At 36.1% G+C, this 21,506-nt stretch overlaps 1 protein-coding gene across 1 annotated transcript in view; it reads right to left on the reverse strand.

Moving 5' to 3' along the window:
* LOC120774567 (disintegrin and metalloproteinase domain-containing protein unc-71) overlaps positions 1–21,506 on the reverse strand; it is a 526,730-nt gene that overhangs the window by 112,088 nt on the left and 393,136 nt on the right. Inside the window, exon 10 of the mRNA XM_040104301.1 lies at positions 17,386–17,532. Coding sequence (XP_039960235.1) covers positions 17,386–17,532 — 147 coding nt within the window. The remainder of the gene's footprint in view (positions 1–17,385; positions 17,533–21,506) is intronic.

The following is a 21,506-nucleotide window of genomic DNA, read 5'->3' on the forward strand; positions in this document are numbered from 1 at the left end:
TACATATATATATAAATGCTTTTAATATTTAATTGTCTTTGAACATTTGCGCTTCAACACCTTCCTGTCAAATCTCGACGCGAGCAGCGCACGGAAAAAGACAATTTATAAGTCTGACGAGTTAATCAGTCGTGACTTCGCTGTCGGCTACTGCCGAAAAAATGTGTAAATCAATGTTGCATGAACATTTTTGCATATTTGCCCTGCCACCACTGCTGACACAACCTTGCAACCGATGGCGGACTGGTGCGCACACTTGCATTCCTGCCACAGGCACACACTCAATAAGATACACACACACGCCATGCTTTCTCAAGTAATTAAAATTTTAACACAGATCGGCCGGAATTACTTTTTAAGCCAATCGTGGCGTTGCCGGCTTTCATTTAATTTTTTTTGTTGTTGTTATATACATAACTTTTACTGACCATTTACCCATTCAACTAGTTCAGTCACTCAGTCTGCCTCCCATTTGCACGCTTCATTCTACTTTTCCCCATGCCACACACACAGGCACCCACCCCTGTTAGCGCCTCTTCATCGGCTCTTAAGTGCTTTTTACTACACTCGTAGTATATGTTGTGTACGGCACGCTTCAAACTCCATTGAGCTGTGGGAAATATTGAAATATTTTATGGCTTGCCTCAGTATGCACAGCGGCGTCCCGCAGTTGAGCGGCACCCCTTCCCCGCAACCCAACAACTCAGCACTCAGCACACTCCATCCAGTTCAGTGCAGCCTTTCATTGCCCACTGCCAGCAGTCAGGTCGGCTCACTTCAATTTCGATTACTGTGCTGCCGTAAAGTTTTAAGTCCAGTGCAGCGGCGCAAGAAGTTTGTGCTCGTGCTCGTCGTAAGCATCCCTCATGTCCTAGCACTCCGAAAACCATTCCGAAAAGTGTTGTTCGGGGATTACAGCGCTGCAACGCTTCAACAACTCAACACTGGCTATGTATGTGAGTATGGTAGATACAGAGCTCTCAGAACAGCGTTTTAAAGTTACACACAATGGTAACCATCCAACTACAACACACCCACTGCCGTAGACTGTGCCATCCACTCATCCATACGACTCTAAAACTATGGAGGTTGGAAGGACGAAGGCAATTGTGCGAATTCCCAGAATTCTCTTAGTCTTGTTCATGCGAAATTTGTTGTTATGTTATTATTGTGGTTGTTGTTTGTGTTTAATATTTACTTTGCTGTTATTGTAGTTACAACAGTTGTTTTTTTTTTTGTTGTAAAAATTACAATTCGAAACTGGGGGCTCACAAATTTAATTGGCAAACAGAGTTTATTATTAAAAAGGCATAAACGAACGAGTGGGAATTTCCAAGAAGCGCAGCCAGATAGTTCATGCACTCAAACACACACACTCACATATGTCGACTTTTACAGTTATTTACGCATATGAATGTGCAGCTTCTCCGCATGAATGCGAACTGCACGCAACCTTTGGCCTTTAACTAAGAATTGCAGATGACCGAGAGTTGAATTGAAAACTTTTGCACTTTTAAATGGAAGCCCTGCGAAGCCGTTACAAACATTTGAGCTTCTAGTATATGAATACTTACTTACTTACACATATGTATGTATATGGTGCATGCATGCAACCATAGGAAGCTGGTGCGCTTTTCAAACTATGCAGCGGTAAATACACCCATGTGCTGAGTTGTGTGGCAAGTACTACATACATATTTGGGTCATATGAAATGTTTATTGGCAATACGCTTGCATAGCCTTCACTTTTTAAATTCTCCACTCCATTTTTATATGCATGGCAGTGTGTTGTGCATATTTGTAGAAATTAAAAATTATATTGGAACTGCGAATGAGGATTCTAGCGAAAACTTTATGGCTTTCCGGTGAAACGAAACTACCTAATTTTTCGATATCGAATTGCTTGAGTCAAATTATGCAGTGCTTTTAGATATTTAAAATTTCCTGCCGAGCTGCCACGTTAGCTGCCAAACTAAGCACAAATGTTTGATACTAATGTCTAGTGCTTTTCGGCAAATTACTAATCAAAGGCGAAATCAAAGGAATAATGTTTAACAACGTATAATTTTGATCTTTGTGAAAACCTGTGTTACGTTTCAGAAACTCATCTTCAGAGACACTTTTTTGCTTGGAAGGGTATCTAAGGGTATCTCAGTAAGCCAAATTTTGGCATTTGTATTGTGCATTTGGAAATACAAACAGTGGTGAGGATTTCCCAACTTCCATTGCAGGCAAAACTATTATCGACTTCCAAAGGTTACTTCGCTACAGGAAATAATGTGTTACTCTTTGGTGCTTCACACCAATCATCGTTAAATTCATCAACGTAAAATGCTTCCAGTATGATTCATCAAGGTAAACATGCTCTTAAAACCGAACCTTATTCGAAGTATGCGAGTATACTGTGGGCAAAAAATAGATATACTTTTTAATTTAAACTTCTTGGGAAAACCCATTAGTTGAAATTTTTTTTCTAGGTTGGTATAACTGTAACGGTACAGATGTCCAAATATTACAACAAAATAATCATTAGTGTTTAGTATACGCTTGTCTTTCTGAAGTACATAAAGTGCATTCGGCGAATTTTTCGATGAGTGAAATTATTCAACAAAGCATTTCGATTAAATTTTGTGTGCAGAATCAAATTGCTGCTGCTGAAACGTTCAAAATGTTGGAAAAGGCCTTCGATGACAATTGTTTGTCGTGAGCAAGTGCTTTTTGAATTATTCAAAGAGGGTCGAGAAACACGTCAATAAAATAAAGGATTTGGTACTTGAGAATCGGCGACTAACATTCACAGCTCTTCCTGCCATCGTTGGAATATCAGTGGAGGCTATTTTGCAAGATAATTTGGGCCAAAGAAAAGTAAAAGCACGATTGCTTCCAAAATCACTAAAATTTTTCGAAAAAAACAGCGTCACGTTAACAGCTAATAGCGCTTTCGACTACCAGTTTGACGTGAAACATATTTTTATTGGTGATTAGTCTTCGATCTATGCTTAAGACCTGCCAACGGGCCGAATGTTGTGGCAAAGGTGAGGCCAAGCCAAAAAAAACACGTCAAAGAGGGTCAAAATCTAGGTTATGTTGACAGTTTTCTTCGATTATCGAGATGTGGTGCACTCCGAATTAGTTCCCACTGGCCAAGCTGTCAACAAGGAATACTATTTGAGTGTTGTGAGTCGTTTGCGCGAATTAATATTCTTAAAGACAGACCGGAATTATGGGCCGACAAGGCTTGGTTTTTGCAGCACAATGTTGAACCGTCCAATACGGCATTAGCTATTCGTGATCATTTCGCCAAAAATGCAACAAATATTGTTCCGCAACCACCGTGTTCGTCTGGTTTAGTTCCGTGTGACTTCTGGCTATACAGCAAACTCAAAGGTCCACTTCGGGAGAACCGTTTTGAGACCACTGGAGACATTTAACGTGAGTCGCTACGCGCATTGAAGGCTTGGACTAATTAAGAAGGATTTGCTGGCACGTCTAGCTAGGAAAGTTCCACTTCTAAGTGAAACAAATATCGTAAAAAACTATATTTCGGAAATCGACATAAAATTCGTCAAAATGGGAATAACGTACTATGGTCCGATGAAACAAAAATTAATTTGTTCGAATCTGATGTAAAAATATATGTAATACGCGTAAAAATGCTGCCTACGATACTAAACACATCATAAAGATTGTCAAACATGGTGGTGGCTATGTAGATGCTTTTCTACCTGAGAAATTGGTTCGATATTCTGGTTAAAAGCCATAATATACCAAGAAAGAAATGGCCTTAAAGCGAGAGTTCATGCAGGATAATGACCCCAGTTATTCCTCAAAATTTGTTAAATAATGATTTCAAGGCCAAATTGTAGTGGCCTGTCTAATCTTCTGACCTCAATGAGACAGAACACTTGTGGTGATATTAAAAAAAGAGGATTGGAGGCTTTAAACCAAACAATAAGGAAAAACTTTGAGAAAAAATAAAATCCGCGAGGTATGCCATTGACCCTTCAACTTGTGCCAATCGGTTTAATTCGGTTAAGCAGAATGAAAATGTGTCCAATCTGCGAGCATTGCCAGGTAGAAAAAAAAGGTGCGTGGAGTCCCTACGCGCGGATGAAGTTATACTTCTTAGTGATATTCCAAGAAATGCATATCATTTTGTATGAAAGAAAACTAGAAAACTTAAATTCTCATTTTATAAATTTATTATAATTTATTATCTCACCGAGCATGCCTTTGCCAACAAGTCGTCTTTTCGCGACGATGGCAAAAGCTAAAAATCATAAATTGCACAACTTTCTGGTGCTTCTCGCAAAAACCTGCGCTGATATGTATTCACGATCATACGTATACATACATACATATTTACGCATATTTGTAGGCGAAGCTGCTACAGTGGCAAGGGGTGACAATCGGCGGCCATTACTTTACTTATGCCATAGAAATTCTATTGCTACGAATATGGAAATGACAACGAAATAATGCAAATATGCATATTTCTAAAGGTCATTAATTTCTTTGATGAAATGAATGATCCTGAAAAGTATAGTCTTAACTTTTCAACGGCCAACGCAGAGCATTTCAACCAAAAGATACGCAAAATAGTTGAGAATTCGCAGAAATGAAAGACAAACGAAAGAAAAAGAAGCATAACTTCGATAATGCACAAGCTTACAAACATACATATGCGCACACATGTAAATATGTCACCAACAAAAAATTGAAACATTGTTCTACAAAAACAACAACAGCATAACCATGGCAACATTGTCTTGTTGGTAGAAAAGCCGAGCTGTGCCGAAAGAAACGAACAAGCGATCGCCGATTGTCACCGCTTCGCTTGCTGCTCGAACATCTTCGCAGACAAGGTTGCGTAGATTCATATTGAGCAAGGTTGCGCAACCTGAATCTATCGCAACCTTTTCCGAACTCGTATAAGAAGTATAACTTCAAAAAGTGTCTTCGTGCCTTTTTTAAATCTTAGCTTATTAACTTTCCCTTTGATAAAGCTTCGCAACAATTTATAAGGCATTTAGTAGCACTTCCGGGTGGTAAACTAATTTGGTGACGTCGCTGACATAGATGACTTTTATTTCCCTTCTGAGTACGTATAAGCTTTTTGATAAACAAATTTAAAACAAATTTGTAGTAATTCCTAACATTACCGGAGGCTTCCACATATTTAGAAATAGCATTGTTATCACAAGAAAAAACACTAAATAGTTACAAAATCGTATGGCAACGGGCAACATGGACTGACAACCCTACAAGTGCTTATCCCACTCTCTGCCCAATTGCCTACGGCATATTTAAATAAAATTGATAATTTCGATAACACATTAATGATAAATATGATTGAAAACTACTGAATAGTGTACATTTTTAATATATTCATTAAGCTTATTGAAATAATTGCGTCTGTACTTTTGTTGGACATTAACGATAAATTGAAAATTTCCAACAATACCAATGATATTATTTGGGAATTATATTCAAAATCTATATGTGGTGTATTTTGTATCCATAGACATCGTCTCATATAAATAGCCATTGGCGCTATCAATAATTACTAAAACGAACACTGTTAAAGTATAAAATTGTTTCGGCAAAATTAAAAGTTCTTCATGTACATTGAAAATAAAATGTATTTATTGTATTTATATTTGATTATTTAAGTTTCTATTGCATCATTTATTCTAGTATAGTTGTTATGCAGGTAAATGCCTGTGCGTGTCTGCGCGTAGTTTGCTCGGTTTCGAACTCGAATTCATAGAAATCAAATGCATTTTTAGCGCCTTTAATGAACTGCAATTAATTTTCACCAATCAACGCCAATATTATTCCACATATGTGTGTGTGTGTGCGTGTGTAGAAGCATGCAATTAATGTTATTTGTGGCGATGTAAATGGAAATTTTCATTCTAATACCATATCTGTTATAATACTCACACTCACACACATATTTATTGGTTCGTTAATGTGGTCGTAAAAATGTTGTGAGTTCCGGAAAATGGCTAATTACTGTTATGTTTTTTCCGCTTCAATTGACCAATTGAATGGGACTTAATTGAAATAATTATCAGCAACAAACAAATGCCAGCTGGCACATTATAACAGACTTTTGCACATTAGGGTGGTACTAATGTAGTGGAAAATTTTAAATTTTTGGCGTAAGGTTCAAATTATTTTTTTTAGTTTTTTATATTTCTATAATATATAATATATAATATTTCTGTTCAAATAAAAGGCTGATCATACAAGGAAATGTTGGCTATCAGCTGAGCAACTTCTTGGGGGACTAAAAAGTAATCACATTTCGATTTGGAATTTCAAAATTCATAAAAATAAATCATCTTGCGTAAGAATTTTATTTGTATTTTATCCCTCAGTTAGCCTTAGTTTTTAAGCACACATGAAATTTCAACGAAAATTAGTTCACCCTAATATAAAGTCTAAGCATTAAGCCACAACACTTACTATATGCACATAAAAGCTTTCTCTTAAGTAGTTAACGCCAACAACACGAGGCATATATTTCTTCTGTCTACATTTTCATAGAGACATATCAAAAAACAAATATATATATACCTAAGAAGCCCTGAAAAATTACACACGTGCATTTACGCCAAATTAAAAAGAAGTTTGCGAATCCAAATGCCAAAAGTTTTCGTTTTATATTTATAACCTGCATATATCACGCGCTAACATTAATTTACTTTTACAATTTGTTACAGATTTGATTTCTTTTTGTCGCTTTTCGGTCTTTAATTCAATTTAGCTTGCATATTTATAGGCGCTTCAGCGCTGAGCAAGCGAGTTTAGAGACAAATAAATCTTCATTTGTTTTCGCAAGCAAAACAAAACAACACAAAGCGGTAAGCAAAAGTAACACCGTTAGATATATGTGAATAGAACCGAAGAGTTATAAGCGCGAATGAGTGTTGGGGGAGCAAAGAACTGGTGAAAACGAGTCGTCGTCGAGTTCTCAACACGGTGTCATCTATTATGTTGTTGGCAAGTGCCATTAAAATCCTTAACTGCCACTTTATTAGCGCATAAAACACTTAGCGGCTGCAGCACATGCACAAACTCATGCCACTTGTACTTCTAAAGTATTGTGTATTTTGCATTAAATATTTATTTGTAAAGCTGATTAAATGAAGCATCCCATGGCATTGAAAGCAATAAAAGTTTAACGGTAGCAAATTAAAATTGATTTGAAAACGCTATTTGGTATAGATAGTCGTGACTAGGATAATGAAAGCAAGGTTTGTGCTTAACGAAGTTGCCACACTGTATTACTATAGGAAAATTTTTGTTTTTTTGTTATTTTTTGAGAGTTTATAACAGTTAAACCAAATATACTGTTAACTTTTTAACAACACAAAAAAAAATATTAATTGAAATAACGAAAACCTGGCAACCTTATGTAAAAAAAAAAAATTAAATCGTGTGCTGCTGACAAACATATGACCATATGATATTATTTTGTAAGAATCGTATAACTTATGAGAGATACTAATATTTTTTATCGTCTTCAAATAGAGAGTAAAAGTATTCGAAATATTCCTCTCATTTATTTAGAAAAAAATGTTCTTAATATTCGACCTATAACTATATTCGGATTGCCAAGAGAACGACTCACTTGATTATTACTACAAGTTTGCAATATATCGAACTAGCTGAGTGAACATTCCAAAAGAAGGAAGGAAACTATGAAAATGAGCAACTGAAAGATTTTTGAGAAGCAAAAGAAAAGTTCGAGAAACTTTGGAAGTCACACAAACGTTTTAAAATATTTTAAAGAATCTTAGTACATTGAATATCAGAGAACTTTGGCATCATAAGAATTGAAGATAAGATACGGTTAAATAATGAAAAGTGGATCGATAACGTCAACTTTAAACGCACGGAATCATACGTGGAAACTGAGAAACCAGTCAAACCGGGTAATTCAAGTAGTGGTACTTGCTTCAGTAGCCTTTTTTGACAGACAACGCGTAAGTAGTGTCAAGCTGTCATGTTGTTTTTCAGAATTTTTCGGTATTTCACCATGAGAAGACTTACGCCCGAACAACGTTTACAAATCGTTCAACTTTATGACGAAAGTTCACGCTTTGTAAAGAATATATTTCGCACTCAACATAATCGGCCTACTGAGCGCACAAATCTCACCACCATGACCCATCTTCAGACCCAGCAATCATTATTGGATAATATCCGACGGAATATACTACGTCCAGCACGCAGTGAAGAAAATACAGCAGACGTAGCTGAAAGTGTGCACTATGACCGTGGAGAGCCGAATTGGCGCCGTTGCCAGCTAGTCGGACTGACGTATGGAACGACTTGATGCATTTTTCAGCGAGACCTTAAACTGAAAGCGTACAGCTTGTGCAAGAACTAAAGCCACCGGACCTTCCCAAGCGGAATTACTTGGGTCTACAGGCTCTTGAAAAGTTCCAAGAAGATCCGACGTTTTCGAGCCAACTTTTGTTCAGCGATGAAACCCATTTCTGGCTTTTTTTGGCAGGAGCAAACTGAAGAGATTCAAGAGCTGCCATTTCAACCAGAAAAAACAATGGTGTGGTGTGGTTTGTGGGCCGGTGGGATCGTTTAACTATATTTCTTGAAAAACGGATGGGAAAATTTTTTAGTTTGGACATATTGTGAGTAACACCATACGAATTGTAATTTTATGACTATGGCAACCCTTTTTAAAGCGTGTAAATAACAAATATTCGAAACTTATTTTTTGGATAAACTGAAAAATAAAATCTTTGACACTACTTTAAAAGGTATATTTTTGTAATGTGGGTTCACAACACTTTCTTCTGAAATCGAAGTAACCGATTTGAACTTAAAATTATTATTTTTGAGCCCTGCTTTTATATATCTAAATATATGATATATTAATATTTTGTTACTTAGAAGCCTTTCATAAATCCTCTTCTTCAGTCAATTGGTTGCAAAGTTTTGCCAACAACTTAAATATATAGTGCTCTATTATATCAGTGATGGCAACCACACAAAACTAGAAAAGTAATGACCAATAAATTTAGAGCCATTAAAATTTCCAACAAAATACACAGTTACATTTAATATGATTAGGTTTGTTGTTGTTAGTCGATTAGCGGATTTAATTAACAACTCTATTAATATTATAGACATAAGAAACCTACAGACGGGAACATAAATGTCGAGCAATAAATATAAAACTTGCTGAGGCATAAAAACAAACAAAAGCACCGACAACCGAAACAAGATGAAGCCAATAACTCTCAGAAAACTCCATAAGCAAAGCAACCGCAGCTGCTGGAGTCTCAACAACCGTTTGTTTACTGCCTATAATCGTTACTCGAATTTTAACTGTTTTGACACGCTTTCATTGCCACGCCACCACCCTCACAACCACAAACAGTGAAAGCCACGCAATGAGCAGGAGTGCGAGTAGTGAAGCTGTTATTGATAGCTGAGAGTCACACACACGCACACAAAAGCGTTGAGCTTGAGTGCGCACAGCAGCAAATGAACCACGAGCATTGTGGGAACAATGGGAAATTACCTCTCTGAAGACGCTACCAGCAACTATGTTTATATCGCTTGGTTACACAAAAGCAACAACAACAAAAATAAATTTCGCACAGCTGTTGCAGCATGGACAGCAGGAGACGAGCCCAGAGCTTTGGACGGTGGCCTGGGGCGATTTATTATCTAGGTGCCGTTGGAGTGCGCCGTGCAAGGAATGTAATGGCGCGCTGAGCACCACAAGGTAAGTATGGTAAAGAAGTTTATTTATGCATGTAGATGAGCACGCAGGTGAACGAGAGTAAGTGGTTCCTTGCGTTCGCTTTTCCGGTGTGATGGCCGCTGCGCTTTTCTTAGGTAAGTTTATTTCGGTTGGTCTCTGGCATACTAATGATTATGATAGTATTGAGACATCACCGCACTAAGCAGTGAGGGAGTACGCAAATTAGTATTGGAGCTGTGTTAAGCAAAGGTAGAAAATGAAAGAAACAAAAAAATATTTAAGTCCTAAAGTAAGATTCAGGCAATGAAAGAGTTCTAAATAAATTTATAGCGAATTGCTGATTATAAAAATTAAAAAAAAGTTCACCGAAACGGCTGAACCGATTGCATTGAAAATTCAACAAGGTTTTCTTTGGTATATTTTTCAATGAATGATCAAAGGAATAATATTGAAATCTTTTAAGGCCCTCTAAGTGTAAATTTTTTCCCAAAATCGATTTTTTTTGAAGTCACTGTTGTGCCAAAAAAATAAATTTTTGTTGGTGCTTTGATATTTAAAAGTCAAATGAAGTATATAAAAATTCTAACAATGTTGTGGGCTTCTCACAACAGGGCCATCCACATCAGATTTCTTAGCCGAAAATGTGCCAACTAAAAGTACAACAAGTGGCTTTTTCTATAGAATTTAATTGTGTATGCATATAGCGTTGCCACCAGTGAGAAATTATGCTTCAAGCAAGTTCTTTGAATTCTAATTTTTTATGCCATGTACTTGCTGGTTCAACAAAATAATTTTGGCATTCAACCGTGATATGTGTGTGTGTGCATGTGTTGCACCAAATGGCTTCTAAATATTTAAATCACATAATGGCCAAGGCACAGCTGCTGCGTTACCACTAAGGGTAAGTTGGTTGGCGTAATACGCTTGAGTATGCAGCGAGCGCGGGAAAATTATCATAATGTCTAAAAGAAGTCGGTTTTAGTCAAGCGATCTGATATTTCTTTAAGACGTTATACCTGATGATATATTTTCATTATAATCTTTGAACATATATGTATATATACCACGCTTCCTTAATTCCAACCAAAATATCATCCGAATTTTTGAATTATTTGTTGCCTGATCTTTAAACAAAGTGCATTCCAAAGTAAACAGGACTTAAAAAAAACAGAACTAATGGTTTTCTCGGCAAAATCAATTTATTTAATTGTAATGGTTAATGGCTAAAATGAGATTTTTGGTCAAATAATCGGTTAATGATGTCCTTCGAGTGTTGTATTCTGAGCAATTTTTGGTCGTCAGTCAATTTGTGTGGAACAAACCGTGCACACACCTTTCGTAAGCCCAAAATGTTCGGTAAAAATGCCATAAATCGATGTTTTGGAGATATTCATTTCCATTTCCACGAATTTCAATGATGATTTCGGCTGATTTCGGCTGATCGATGGAGTTTCGATGGAATTACCGGTGATCACGGATTTTGATTGACCAACGTGTTGACCGTCGGTCTCGCGCACCACTTTGAGAACGTTGAAACCACTCGCGCATTCTGCTACGGGATAGGCAAGCATCGCCAGAAACTTGTTTCATCAATTGAAACGTTGCGGTAAAAGTTTTACCAATTTTAAAACAAAATTTAATGTTGGCTTGTTGTTCGAAGCTCATTTTCGCACCGATAACACTAACATACCGACACTTAAAAGGCAATAACTTCACTTCCAATCTGCGAAATGCCCTGAAATTGTGAAATTCTCACTGGACAATCGATAAAGATAGCAGATTCTAGTCGACATATACATAGATGGCGCCACCTGGGGCGCTAGATTCAAAAAGTCCTGTTTACTTCGGAACGCACCTTGTATGATTCTTAATATTTTCTATCGCGTAAAGATCGGGACTTTGCGCTGGCCATTCTAACACATCAATATTTTCGGTAGGTAACCAATACTTCACTGCCATAGCTTTATGTTTCGGATCACTATCATGCATGAATATCCAATTTACAGGCATTGATTTAAATGAGAATGGCTCCATTTTGTGTGGGAGCATTTTAAATTGGAATTCATTCAACTATCCATTGTAAACAACGGCCTCTCTTCATACCTCGGAGTCTCACCACCAACCATGATATTACCTTCACCATGTTTTACCGTTCTTTGGTGTATCTTAAGTTTAAGTATTAGCCTTTCGGACGATAATCAAACGTTTTACCATCGGGTACAGTTCGATTCATTTTTGTTTCATTGCTTCATAATACTATTTTTAAAACCTTTCCATTAATCCATCCATGAGTCATTAACTTATTTTTTTTTATAAAAGCGTTTTTTTCGGCTGATGCATCCATAGAGGTTAGCGTTATTGACGCGTCTTCGCAAGCTCGATGGATATGTTTAAACCAAATTCTTTATTAATTTCGGCCATAATGGCGCGGGAGTACTTGAATGAATCAACCTCTCATTTTCTCACATTTGGTTGATCAACTTTGCAATTGGTTCTTCGTAGGGGAGCCTTCAGGATTTTAGTTTTCAATTTTGACTCTGGATCAGAATTAACTGATCTAATGACGTTATACACCATTTTCCATGAACATTTTAATATGTACATCTGGTGTTTGAGACGGATTATTACCATGATTGCCAAGAGTTCGTATATAACACATCACGGAGTACGATGCATTCGCTATCCATTTTTTATTATTTATGCAAACTAAAAGTTCACACTTTAAGCAATAATTTTCTTTCACAACTTTCGATTTTCAATTGTGAAATGATCAATAGTAGCCAAGTGTGTTATTTTCCTGAACAGCAGCCAAATGCAACTTACCAAAAAAATCGCCACAAACAATATACTAAGCATGATAACGAGACATGGCTTACCGTTACACATTACCCCAGTCAACACAAATACTCAGGCGAAGTATAAAGCTGTGACATATATGAGAAATAAGGAAAAATTTTACCTCAACTATTTACATCACTAAGCGTGGTTGAGGTTAGAGGTGAAAATATAAACGAAAAATATTGAAATATTATTGTATTTCTAAAAAACCAAATCTGCAATCAAATCTGCCAACAAAAATAGCTTCATTTAAAAAAGGAATCAAATTGTTAACCCAGAATATAAATAATAATAAAAAAATTATACAAAAAACCAAAATGCCATGCCCCGAATCAAACCAACAATAAATAAGAAAGCAATAACAAATCACAAATCAGACAATGTGCAAAAAAGGGGAGAATTCCTGTTGAAAGAGCGCATTTCAAGTCTGGGAAATGCCAGTCGGCAAGTAGCTCAGCAAGGTTGCCACCATCTAATCATCACCTCGACCACAAACCGAGTTGAGCTGCGCTGCCTAAGCGGTGGCAAACATAAGAGTTGCAGAACGAATTTCACACACAAACACATTCACATGTGTACACCTTGCAAGCAATCGTCATAAATATGAATGGGCGGCTGCGCTATTGAATCTGTCGAGAATCAATATGAATGTGTCATAAATTTCAAATTTCGCCAACCCAAACCAGTGACTTTCTTGCTAAAGCAGTCGCTGATGTGCTGTACCAGCACTCAACCAAAATATGTGCATATGTGTGTATGTATATATGTATGTGTTTCAACTTGAAATGCCATGCAAAGGTGAGACAGCGGCTGCTTGGTTGATCCTAGGCAGAAGCACAGTATGTAAGTTAAAAGTGAGTCTGCTTGTGTGTTGGCGCAAAAGTATTCCCGATTCGAATTCGTATAAATTATGGCAGCAGCGAGTCATAAGTTTTTACCTCCACTTTATATACGCAGCGTTGATATTGTAATTTTTTTATGCTTTATATTTTCGGTTTTACTTTTTTGATTCTTTTCGCAACTTTTTATGTGGCATTGCATATTTTCGCCAGGACGCTCGTTGTTGAGCTGCTGGCTTGGGTGTGTTTCCCCAATGGTTGCTTCAGCCATCAAGCAATTGTGTGGGGTGCGAAGACGAAGCATTGGGCTGGAACAAGGAGAGAATTTTGGCTGGCAGTGCTAAATTCCTTTTTTATTTGTTGGATTTTGTTTTTTTTGGCTCGCAATGCGATTTATTCTGTGATTGTTTGCAAGTGCTAGTATTCTAGCATATCGTTAAGAGCGTGTGTGTGTGTGAGTGAATATACGCCTGATTTCTTTTTCCTAAGCAATGTTTATTTATTGGTGTCGCGCACATAAAATTTCTCAGCCACCGCCAGTGTAGCCACACATATTGAAAAATATTGCAGTTTATGGAAAGTACGACGGGGAAAAAATGTGTGGCAAAATCATTGAAAGTGTCTGCAAGGAATAATTCCTTTCAAGAGTGGAGATAAATCCTAAAATACTACACTGTAAGAAATTTAGTTGAATTTTGAATATAATCGGAAAAATTAGAAGTGAGTATTTTAAAAGGTTTATGCAAATATATCGTCACCTAAAATACAAGACAACGCATCATCAAAAATATCGAAATTGAGTATAACCAGTATATAACCATTTTATAACCAAAATTAAAATTTTGTTTCAATATGAGTGGTTTCTATTATATCGTTTTTCCTTCGCCTGAAAACTTATGAAAAGTAATCTTTGAAAGAAGTGCTCAGTTTATCATATTTTGATAATATTTCTACAATTAAAAAAAATTGAAAAAAATAAATTTTCAGTTCCTTCAAAAGCCTGAAAAATTACTTTAAATTTAATTTATAATTTCTATTCTGAGCAGATTCTGAACGATTAAAAATTCTACCAAAGTTAGAAAAATAACACTGGTCTAAGGAGGCGTTGCTGCCTTAGGTAAGAAATCGATTTTGGCTAATTTTTGGGTTTAGAAATTATGGAACTATCAATTATATTGTAATGTTTTGGCTGTAGTTTATTTTCAAATCTTTACTTTCATTTTACATTACGGAAATCTGAAAACATGAAACAGATTAACATTTTTACTCATAATGTCAGCTTTGTTTTGAAAAATAAGTGCTATACACAACCAGGTTAACCGAAAATGAAACTAACGAAAATGTTATGTTTGAATAAAGCGACCTTCCTGTGCATTTCTTTTACAATTTCTCAGTAGCCAAAGTTTTTTTAAAGATCATTATACTTGATACCTTTCTTACATCATTTTTAGACCTGATGAAAGCAATTTCTCTGTTAAGATTGTGTGTGTGCGTTCAAAATCATCCGAAATTTTATCCTTTCAACTGTTCCATAGTAAGCTTCGAAAAGTCTTAAAGTTTTTACTATTTTAATTGAAACAACAACTTTGTTTCTCCACAGTTTTTAAAAATTGTTTTATTATTGCTGTATTATTCCTAACTTGATACTGTTAATGTAAATATGTACAAAATCACTGAGTTCATTTTGAGAAAATAACTTCTACGTAGTATGTTTCAACCACTTATTCACTTTCGGTCGACTGTAACGATACCTAGGATCTTGGGATTTTCTGGATTTTCGGCATCATCATTATTTTCGAGAGCATACTAATAACTTTTGAAACGGCAAGGGAGTTTTATTAACGAAAACAGAACATTTTATAGACTGTAAATAAAGAGTCTGAGAGTGAGTATAACTTGATGTTTATACACTCGGAAAAGGTGTGCAGAACTCTAGTTAAAACAAGAAAAAAAAATATTTCCACCAAGCCGATAATTGATCAAAATATACGATAACCAGTAGCAATAAAAACAGGAGCACATTCAATACTGTCATGAAAATGTTCGCCATCTGGGCACTTGAAAATATTAAAATTTGCTAAAATGTCCATAGATACAAAAACATATATTTATTCTAAAGCTGTGTAAGAAGAAGAAGCAGGAAGAAGCTATGAACTTAAAAAAAACATTTATTAGTAAATGACAAGGATAGCTTTGAAAGCAAACTGTAGGAATTTATCAAGAGATAGTATATTGTGATATATACATTGAGATAAAAAACTAACCGGAAATTGTAACTTAATTCCTCTCGTAAATGATATTTCAAAAATATGAATTTTGCGAAGTTGGTAGTACTGGCCTTAATTACTATGCCAACTATGAGAAAAAGGATAAAAATATCGAACGAAGAATTTGTCTAAAATTTTGTATTTCAAATTAAATTTCGTGTGTGGAATCATTGCGAAAATTTATGAAGAACACAAGCCTACGACTTGTATAAAGCCTTTAAGGAATATCGAGAGATCGTTGAAGACATGGCTCGTTCTGAACGACCTTCGACCTTTCAACTGGTGAAAATATTAAAAAAGTGTTATGTGAAAATCGTTAGGCATGTGTTATAGAAATGTCAAGAGAGCTCGACATCTATCGAGAGTCCGTTCGAATGAGTTTGGTAAATAATTATTTATTTAAATTATAATTTACTTATGAAACGCGTTCTTGCTCGTCTCGTCCCGAAAAAGCTGAATTTTTTCAGAAAAAGTACCGTAAACAGGTTTCTTAGGACGTGCGATTTCCGACCACACATTCATGGAGAGCATTATAGCTGCTAATGAGTCATGAAGTTATGAGTTTCAGATGCAAACAAGTCAACAATTTTCAGTATAGAGGCAAACAAACGAGCCGAAGCCAAAAAAACACACAAAAGTCGCTCAAAAATCAAGATCATGCTCCTTGTGTTTTCTATATTCATGGTTTGGTGCATCATGAATTTGTTCCGAAAGCAAAGACGATTAATAAAGAGTATTTTTGGGCGTTTGCTTGAGAACATCCATTGAAAACGGCCGGAGTTGTGGAAGAGTAATTAATGGATTTTCCACGATATTAATGCAACACAATGGATACCAATGATTAACCACGGTATTCACCAGATTTGGCTCCATGTGATTTTTTTCCCCCAAACTGTAACCGCCGCTCCGTGAAACCGTTTTCAGTCGGTCGAAAAGATAAAACAAAATCCGCGGAAAGAGCTGAAGGACATCCCAAAAGGCCTATAAAAAGTGTTTCGACGACTGGAGAAATCATTGGCATAAATAAGCAATATTTACAAAACGCATGCTCCAACTGTTTTCTGTCAGTGCACAAGGAGACTGCAATTGAAATCAAGCGAACCGAAGTCTGTTTCTAACAACGGACTGCAGCTTACGCTGGATATAAATGCGGATTTTATTTAAAGTTCACAATTGAAAAACAGATCTGTGGATAAATGTTGGCAAACACAGTGTGGAAATAAATGGTTCTGCTTGTGAGCATGTGTATGTGTGTGTGCGCATTTGCATGCCGATTTCGCTTAGACGCAGATATAAATCAAAATTCAGGCCGATTGTCGGCATTTGAGCGTGAAAATGTGGCTACCGCACAGCACACAGTGGCAGAAGAAAGATGCCATAAAACGATGGCATAATAAAAACTGGATAAGCGAAGGCTGTAAAACATTTTCGATTCAGCGCGAATGTACAAGTATGTGAAATCGTAAAGGATTTGCTAACATAACGAAAACTTAAAGCGCCAACTTAAAGAGGATTTTCGAGGGCAGTAAAGTACAAAACAAGAACTTGCGACTTTCAAGTTGGTAAAGCCCTCCCGGGTGTGGTTACAAGAATTAGAAAAAATTCACAAAAAATGTTTCGTTTGGCTACATAAAAATGAATTAAATTTAATATATAAATTTTTGGTGACCGTTATTTGGTCTCGATTACGTACCGAAAGATCGCCTCCATAGAAGGGATGTATAACGAATGTTTCGTTGCCGATGTGTATGACGCCGCTGACACCATTGCACGTATGGAAGGCGGCGCTAGCACCAGGATAGTCCTTAACGGTGCCATGGTAATAGCAATGCTCAATGTCCTGCAAAAAAAAGCGAAAGTAGCGATATAGAATAAGAGAGAAATATAATTCCATTAATTTACTATAACAAATGCAAGCAAAATAATTAAAAACGACAGCAAGTGCAACCACAAATCCATAATAAATGAACACGGATAAATAGATGGATAGAGCTTTAAAATGTAAAATGCTTTTATGCAAATTTAATTAAATATAGCAGCATAAATGCTGTCATTGAATGTATAATAATATTTCAAATTTAATCATTTGTAATAATGCGTAATATTATACTATATCACTTTCGATGTGTGGTTAAGCATTTGTGGTTACTAATTGTCCTTGCTGCCGGCAACATTTTGCAATTTTGAATTGAACGATCACATTGAAAAGCATCAATTTTTATTTACTAATTTACTTATATTATAAACATATATACACAAATCAATATATTGTCTTTGACTGCTAAGTCGGTTAGGCTCGGTAAGAATATAATCTACAACAATATGTATTTAAGGCTCCAGATCCAGCAGAGCAATTTATTAACTGCCAAAGCCTTTTTATGCCCTAAATATTGTATAGGTTCACAATTTGAAGAATTAATATCAAATTTAATCTTTGAATACTTCTTAAAAAATAGTTTTTATATTAGTTAACAAACACACTTTTGAAGGCGTATAATTTCCTAGAGGGATAACTGTCACTCTAGCAGCTGTCAAAGTAAACACCTGCTTTTAAGATCTATGTTTAGTATATTTGGCTAATTACCTTTCTGAGATAGGTAGAAAAATCTATCGAATTTCAAGTGCAAATAATTCCAAATGGACTTCCGAAGATATCTTTCATCCACGAATAGTTTCTTAGTTGGATGATTCGTATTCCGAATGCACCCAATAGTGCATACTTGTTTTGCTCATGCTTTTATTATGACGAAAATTTGGTAAGCGATTCATAACAACAGTGGCTTTGTCAATATAATGTCGGCTTAGCTGGTAAAACTGTTTTATAATATTCTCGCTTTTAACTTTTTCTTAAGACTTAATTTTTTCAAAATTGGAATTTAGGAATTTGTTTCCAAGAGTAGCCCAATTCCGAAAGATAAGTTATTTATAACAATGTTATGTTCTTTCGGAAAGAAGAATAATATTATCAATTATATTTTTCGGGCATAAGACGCTAATAATCCTTTAAATAAGATTTGCATACTGAAATTCTCGTAAATTCCCTAAAGTCGTACCAATTGCTGGGAATCTGAATTTACTTAATTTTGGGAATAATCATCTGTCAACCAACACTGAGGACAGAATAATGCTTACCTTAAGATGCTGCACTGCAGAGAATGCTTGAAATAAGTATTAGTCCTTGCAGAAGATTTTGAATAACTTCAAAAATGTGAGAAAATACAGAAGAAAAAATATTGTTGAAGTAAATACTTGGCTTGGTGGCGACTTTCCGGACACTGTCCTAGAAAAATCAAGCCTCAATCATTGGTGTGCCAAGTTTAAATGTGGTGAAATTAGCACCACAGTGAGACGTTGAGGGCAGTGGATGCCTAAAAGTGGTGTTACCGACGAAAACAACAAAAAAGTCACCAAAATAATTTTGGCTGAAAGTAAAGTGAGTTTTTCGAGATATCAGGCACTCGAAAGATATTAACTGAACGTGTACATCACGCATTATTCACGATTATTTGAGTATGAGAAAGTTCTCTGCAAAGTAGGAGCGAGCTTACTTTTGACCGAAAGTAACGACGAGTTGATGATTCAGAGCAATGTTTCCATATATTCAAGTGAAACAAACGTTTGACCTTGCATCAATATTTGATAATAGATAAAACATGCATCCATCATTTCACTCCGAAGTTCAATCGACAGTGATCCGAGTGAACTGCACACGATGAATCCGTTCCAAAGCGTAGAATAACGCAGCAGTAAACTGGCAAGGATATGGCATCTGCAAGTTAGGTACTGTTTCCGAAAAACAATGCACCGTGTCATAAGTCAGTGAAAACGACTGCAAAACTCCATAAGTTGGGCTTGAAATTGCTTCCGCAACCACGGTATTCTCCAGATCTGGTTCCTAGCGACTATTTGCTGTTCTCAGATTTCAAAAAAATGCCTCCAAGAAGAAATGTCCGTAGAATGAAGAGGTGATCACCAAAATTGAGCCCTATTTTGAAGCAAAGGAAAACTCGTATTACATAAATGGTATCCTAATAGTAGGAGGATCGCTATAATCAGCGTATCAGCGTGAAGTCAACTAAGAGGAATAAATAAAACGAACTTTGCAAAAAAGTATGGTTTACTATGGTAGGCCGGGGATTTTTAGATTGACCTGTTACATATACCACTAACTCGACTTCATTCAACTGCAAGAGGTCTCAGAGGATACTTAAATGATATTAAATTGTACAATAGTTCTTATTACCTTACAAAATAATAGCGAGCATGACTATAGCAACAGCTTCCAGAAAAAATAAATAAGTTAAGCGACGAAATAACAAATTCCATAGCAACATTTGTAAGTATTGTAGTATAGTACCCTTATTAAATTAAAAAGTTTCCCATACAAAAATTAATATTGATCGTTCAGTTTGTATGGTGCCTATATCCTATGTAAAGTAGTTCGACATCGAGATCGGTTCTAGCAAATGAGCAAATGAGCAGCAAATGAGAAAATTACTTACAAAACATTATAAAATAAATATCTCAAAAACTGTGGAACTTGTCCGAGTATATTATATACGGACAGGCGGATAGACGGATATTGCTAAATCGACTCAGCACACCAGAGTGATCATTTATACATATACATATGTATATACTTTTTAAGGTTTCTAACGCTTACTTCTGCGTGTTATGAACCTAGTGACCCTAGCTGTTGTGAGAAATTGTTGCGAAATATTAGTCTTCACTACTTTCTTTTATAATTTTATGGTAGTCTTCACGTACATGGCATAGAGCATCAACAATTTTCAATATGTTTATTACATACCCACATATGTATGTGTGGGAGTGTGTGGGTATACATGTTCAATTAGAAATAATGAAAAATCCCTTTGTAGACATTTACCCATACTTGCTTGCATGAAATTAAATTATTTGCCAATCTAATTTCCTCATTTCAATTGGATCTTTGATTTTGGCATGCGGACATGCAAGCAACAGCCACCAACATTCCCATATACCTGCTGACACACGTGCACGGGGTGTGTGGGAGTATCTTTTAATACCCTGCTGCTCATTGCTTGCTGAATGAAAAGAGCAAAGGAAGCTAATAAATATGTATATGTACACGAACATACATGGTTGTGCAGGAGTTTCAACCTACATGTGTTTGCATACGTTTTTCTATGTACATATATGCATGTAAACACTTATGTACTATATGTATGCGCTTACGTTACGAACACCGCCGTCAACGCTGAGAATTTCAGATTTTGTCGCCGGAGCTCTGAGGTAGGTAAAGATCAAAATAAATTCGAAATGAAGTAAGTAAAAAAATACCATATATATATAATACATACATATATATCTCAAATAAATCGAATCCAAATATGTAAAGTAAATATGAGAAAGCACAGCAGCAAGGATAAATGGAAGAAAAACGCTTTGGATTCCTTTTTAATTTAATTTCTCCGCCACTTAGGTTTGCGACGAAAATGCTGCCGCTGCAGCTAACTTGATTGAATATATGTACATATATGCCTACTTGCAGACATATATATACAAAAGCCGCCAGTCGTCGGATTACTTAACTGCTGGTTGGAGAAGAGCTTCAGTTGGGATTTGTGCTACCTACTAACATGATGAAGACTTTCCTTACTAACTTCACATAAAAAACGGTCTAAATACATCTAGGTGTGGCTGTACACCTGCGAATGTTTGTGTATGTGCGTGTGTGTCCGAGTCGCCAGCACAGATTTATAGCAGGCAACTAAACGTTTTGCACACGGCGACCCGATGAACCAATGTCCGAAAGACAAATAGCCAAGTCGG

This window comes from Bactrocera tryoni, chromosome 4 (genome assembly GCF_016617805.1).
Source record: "Bactrocera tryoni isolate S06 chromosome 4, CSIRO_BtryS06_freeze2, whole genome shotgun sequence".
Classification (NCBI taxonomy): Eukaryota; Metazoa; Arthropoda; class Insecta; order Diptera; family Tephritidae; genus Bactrocera; species Bactrocera tryoni.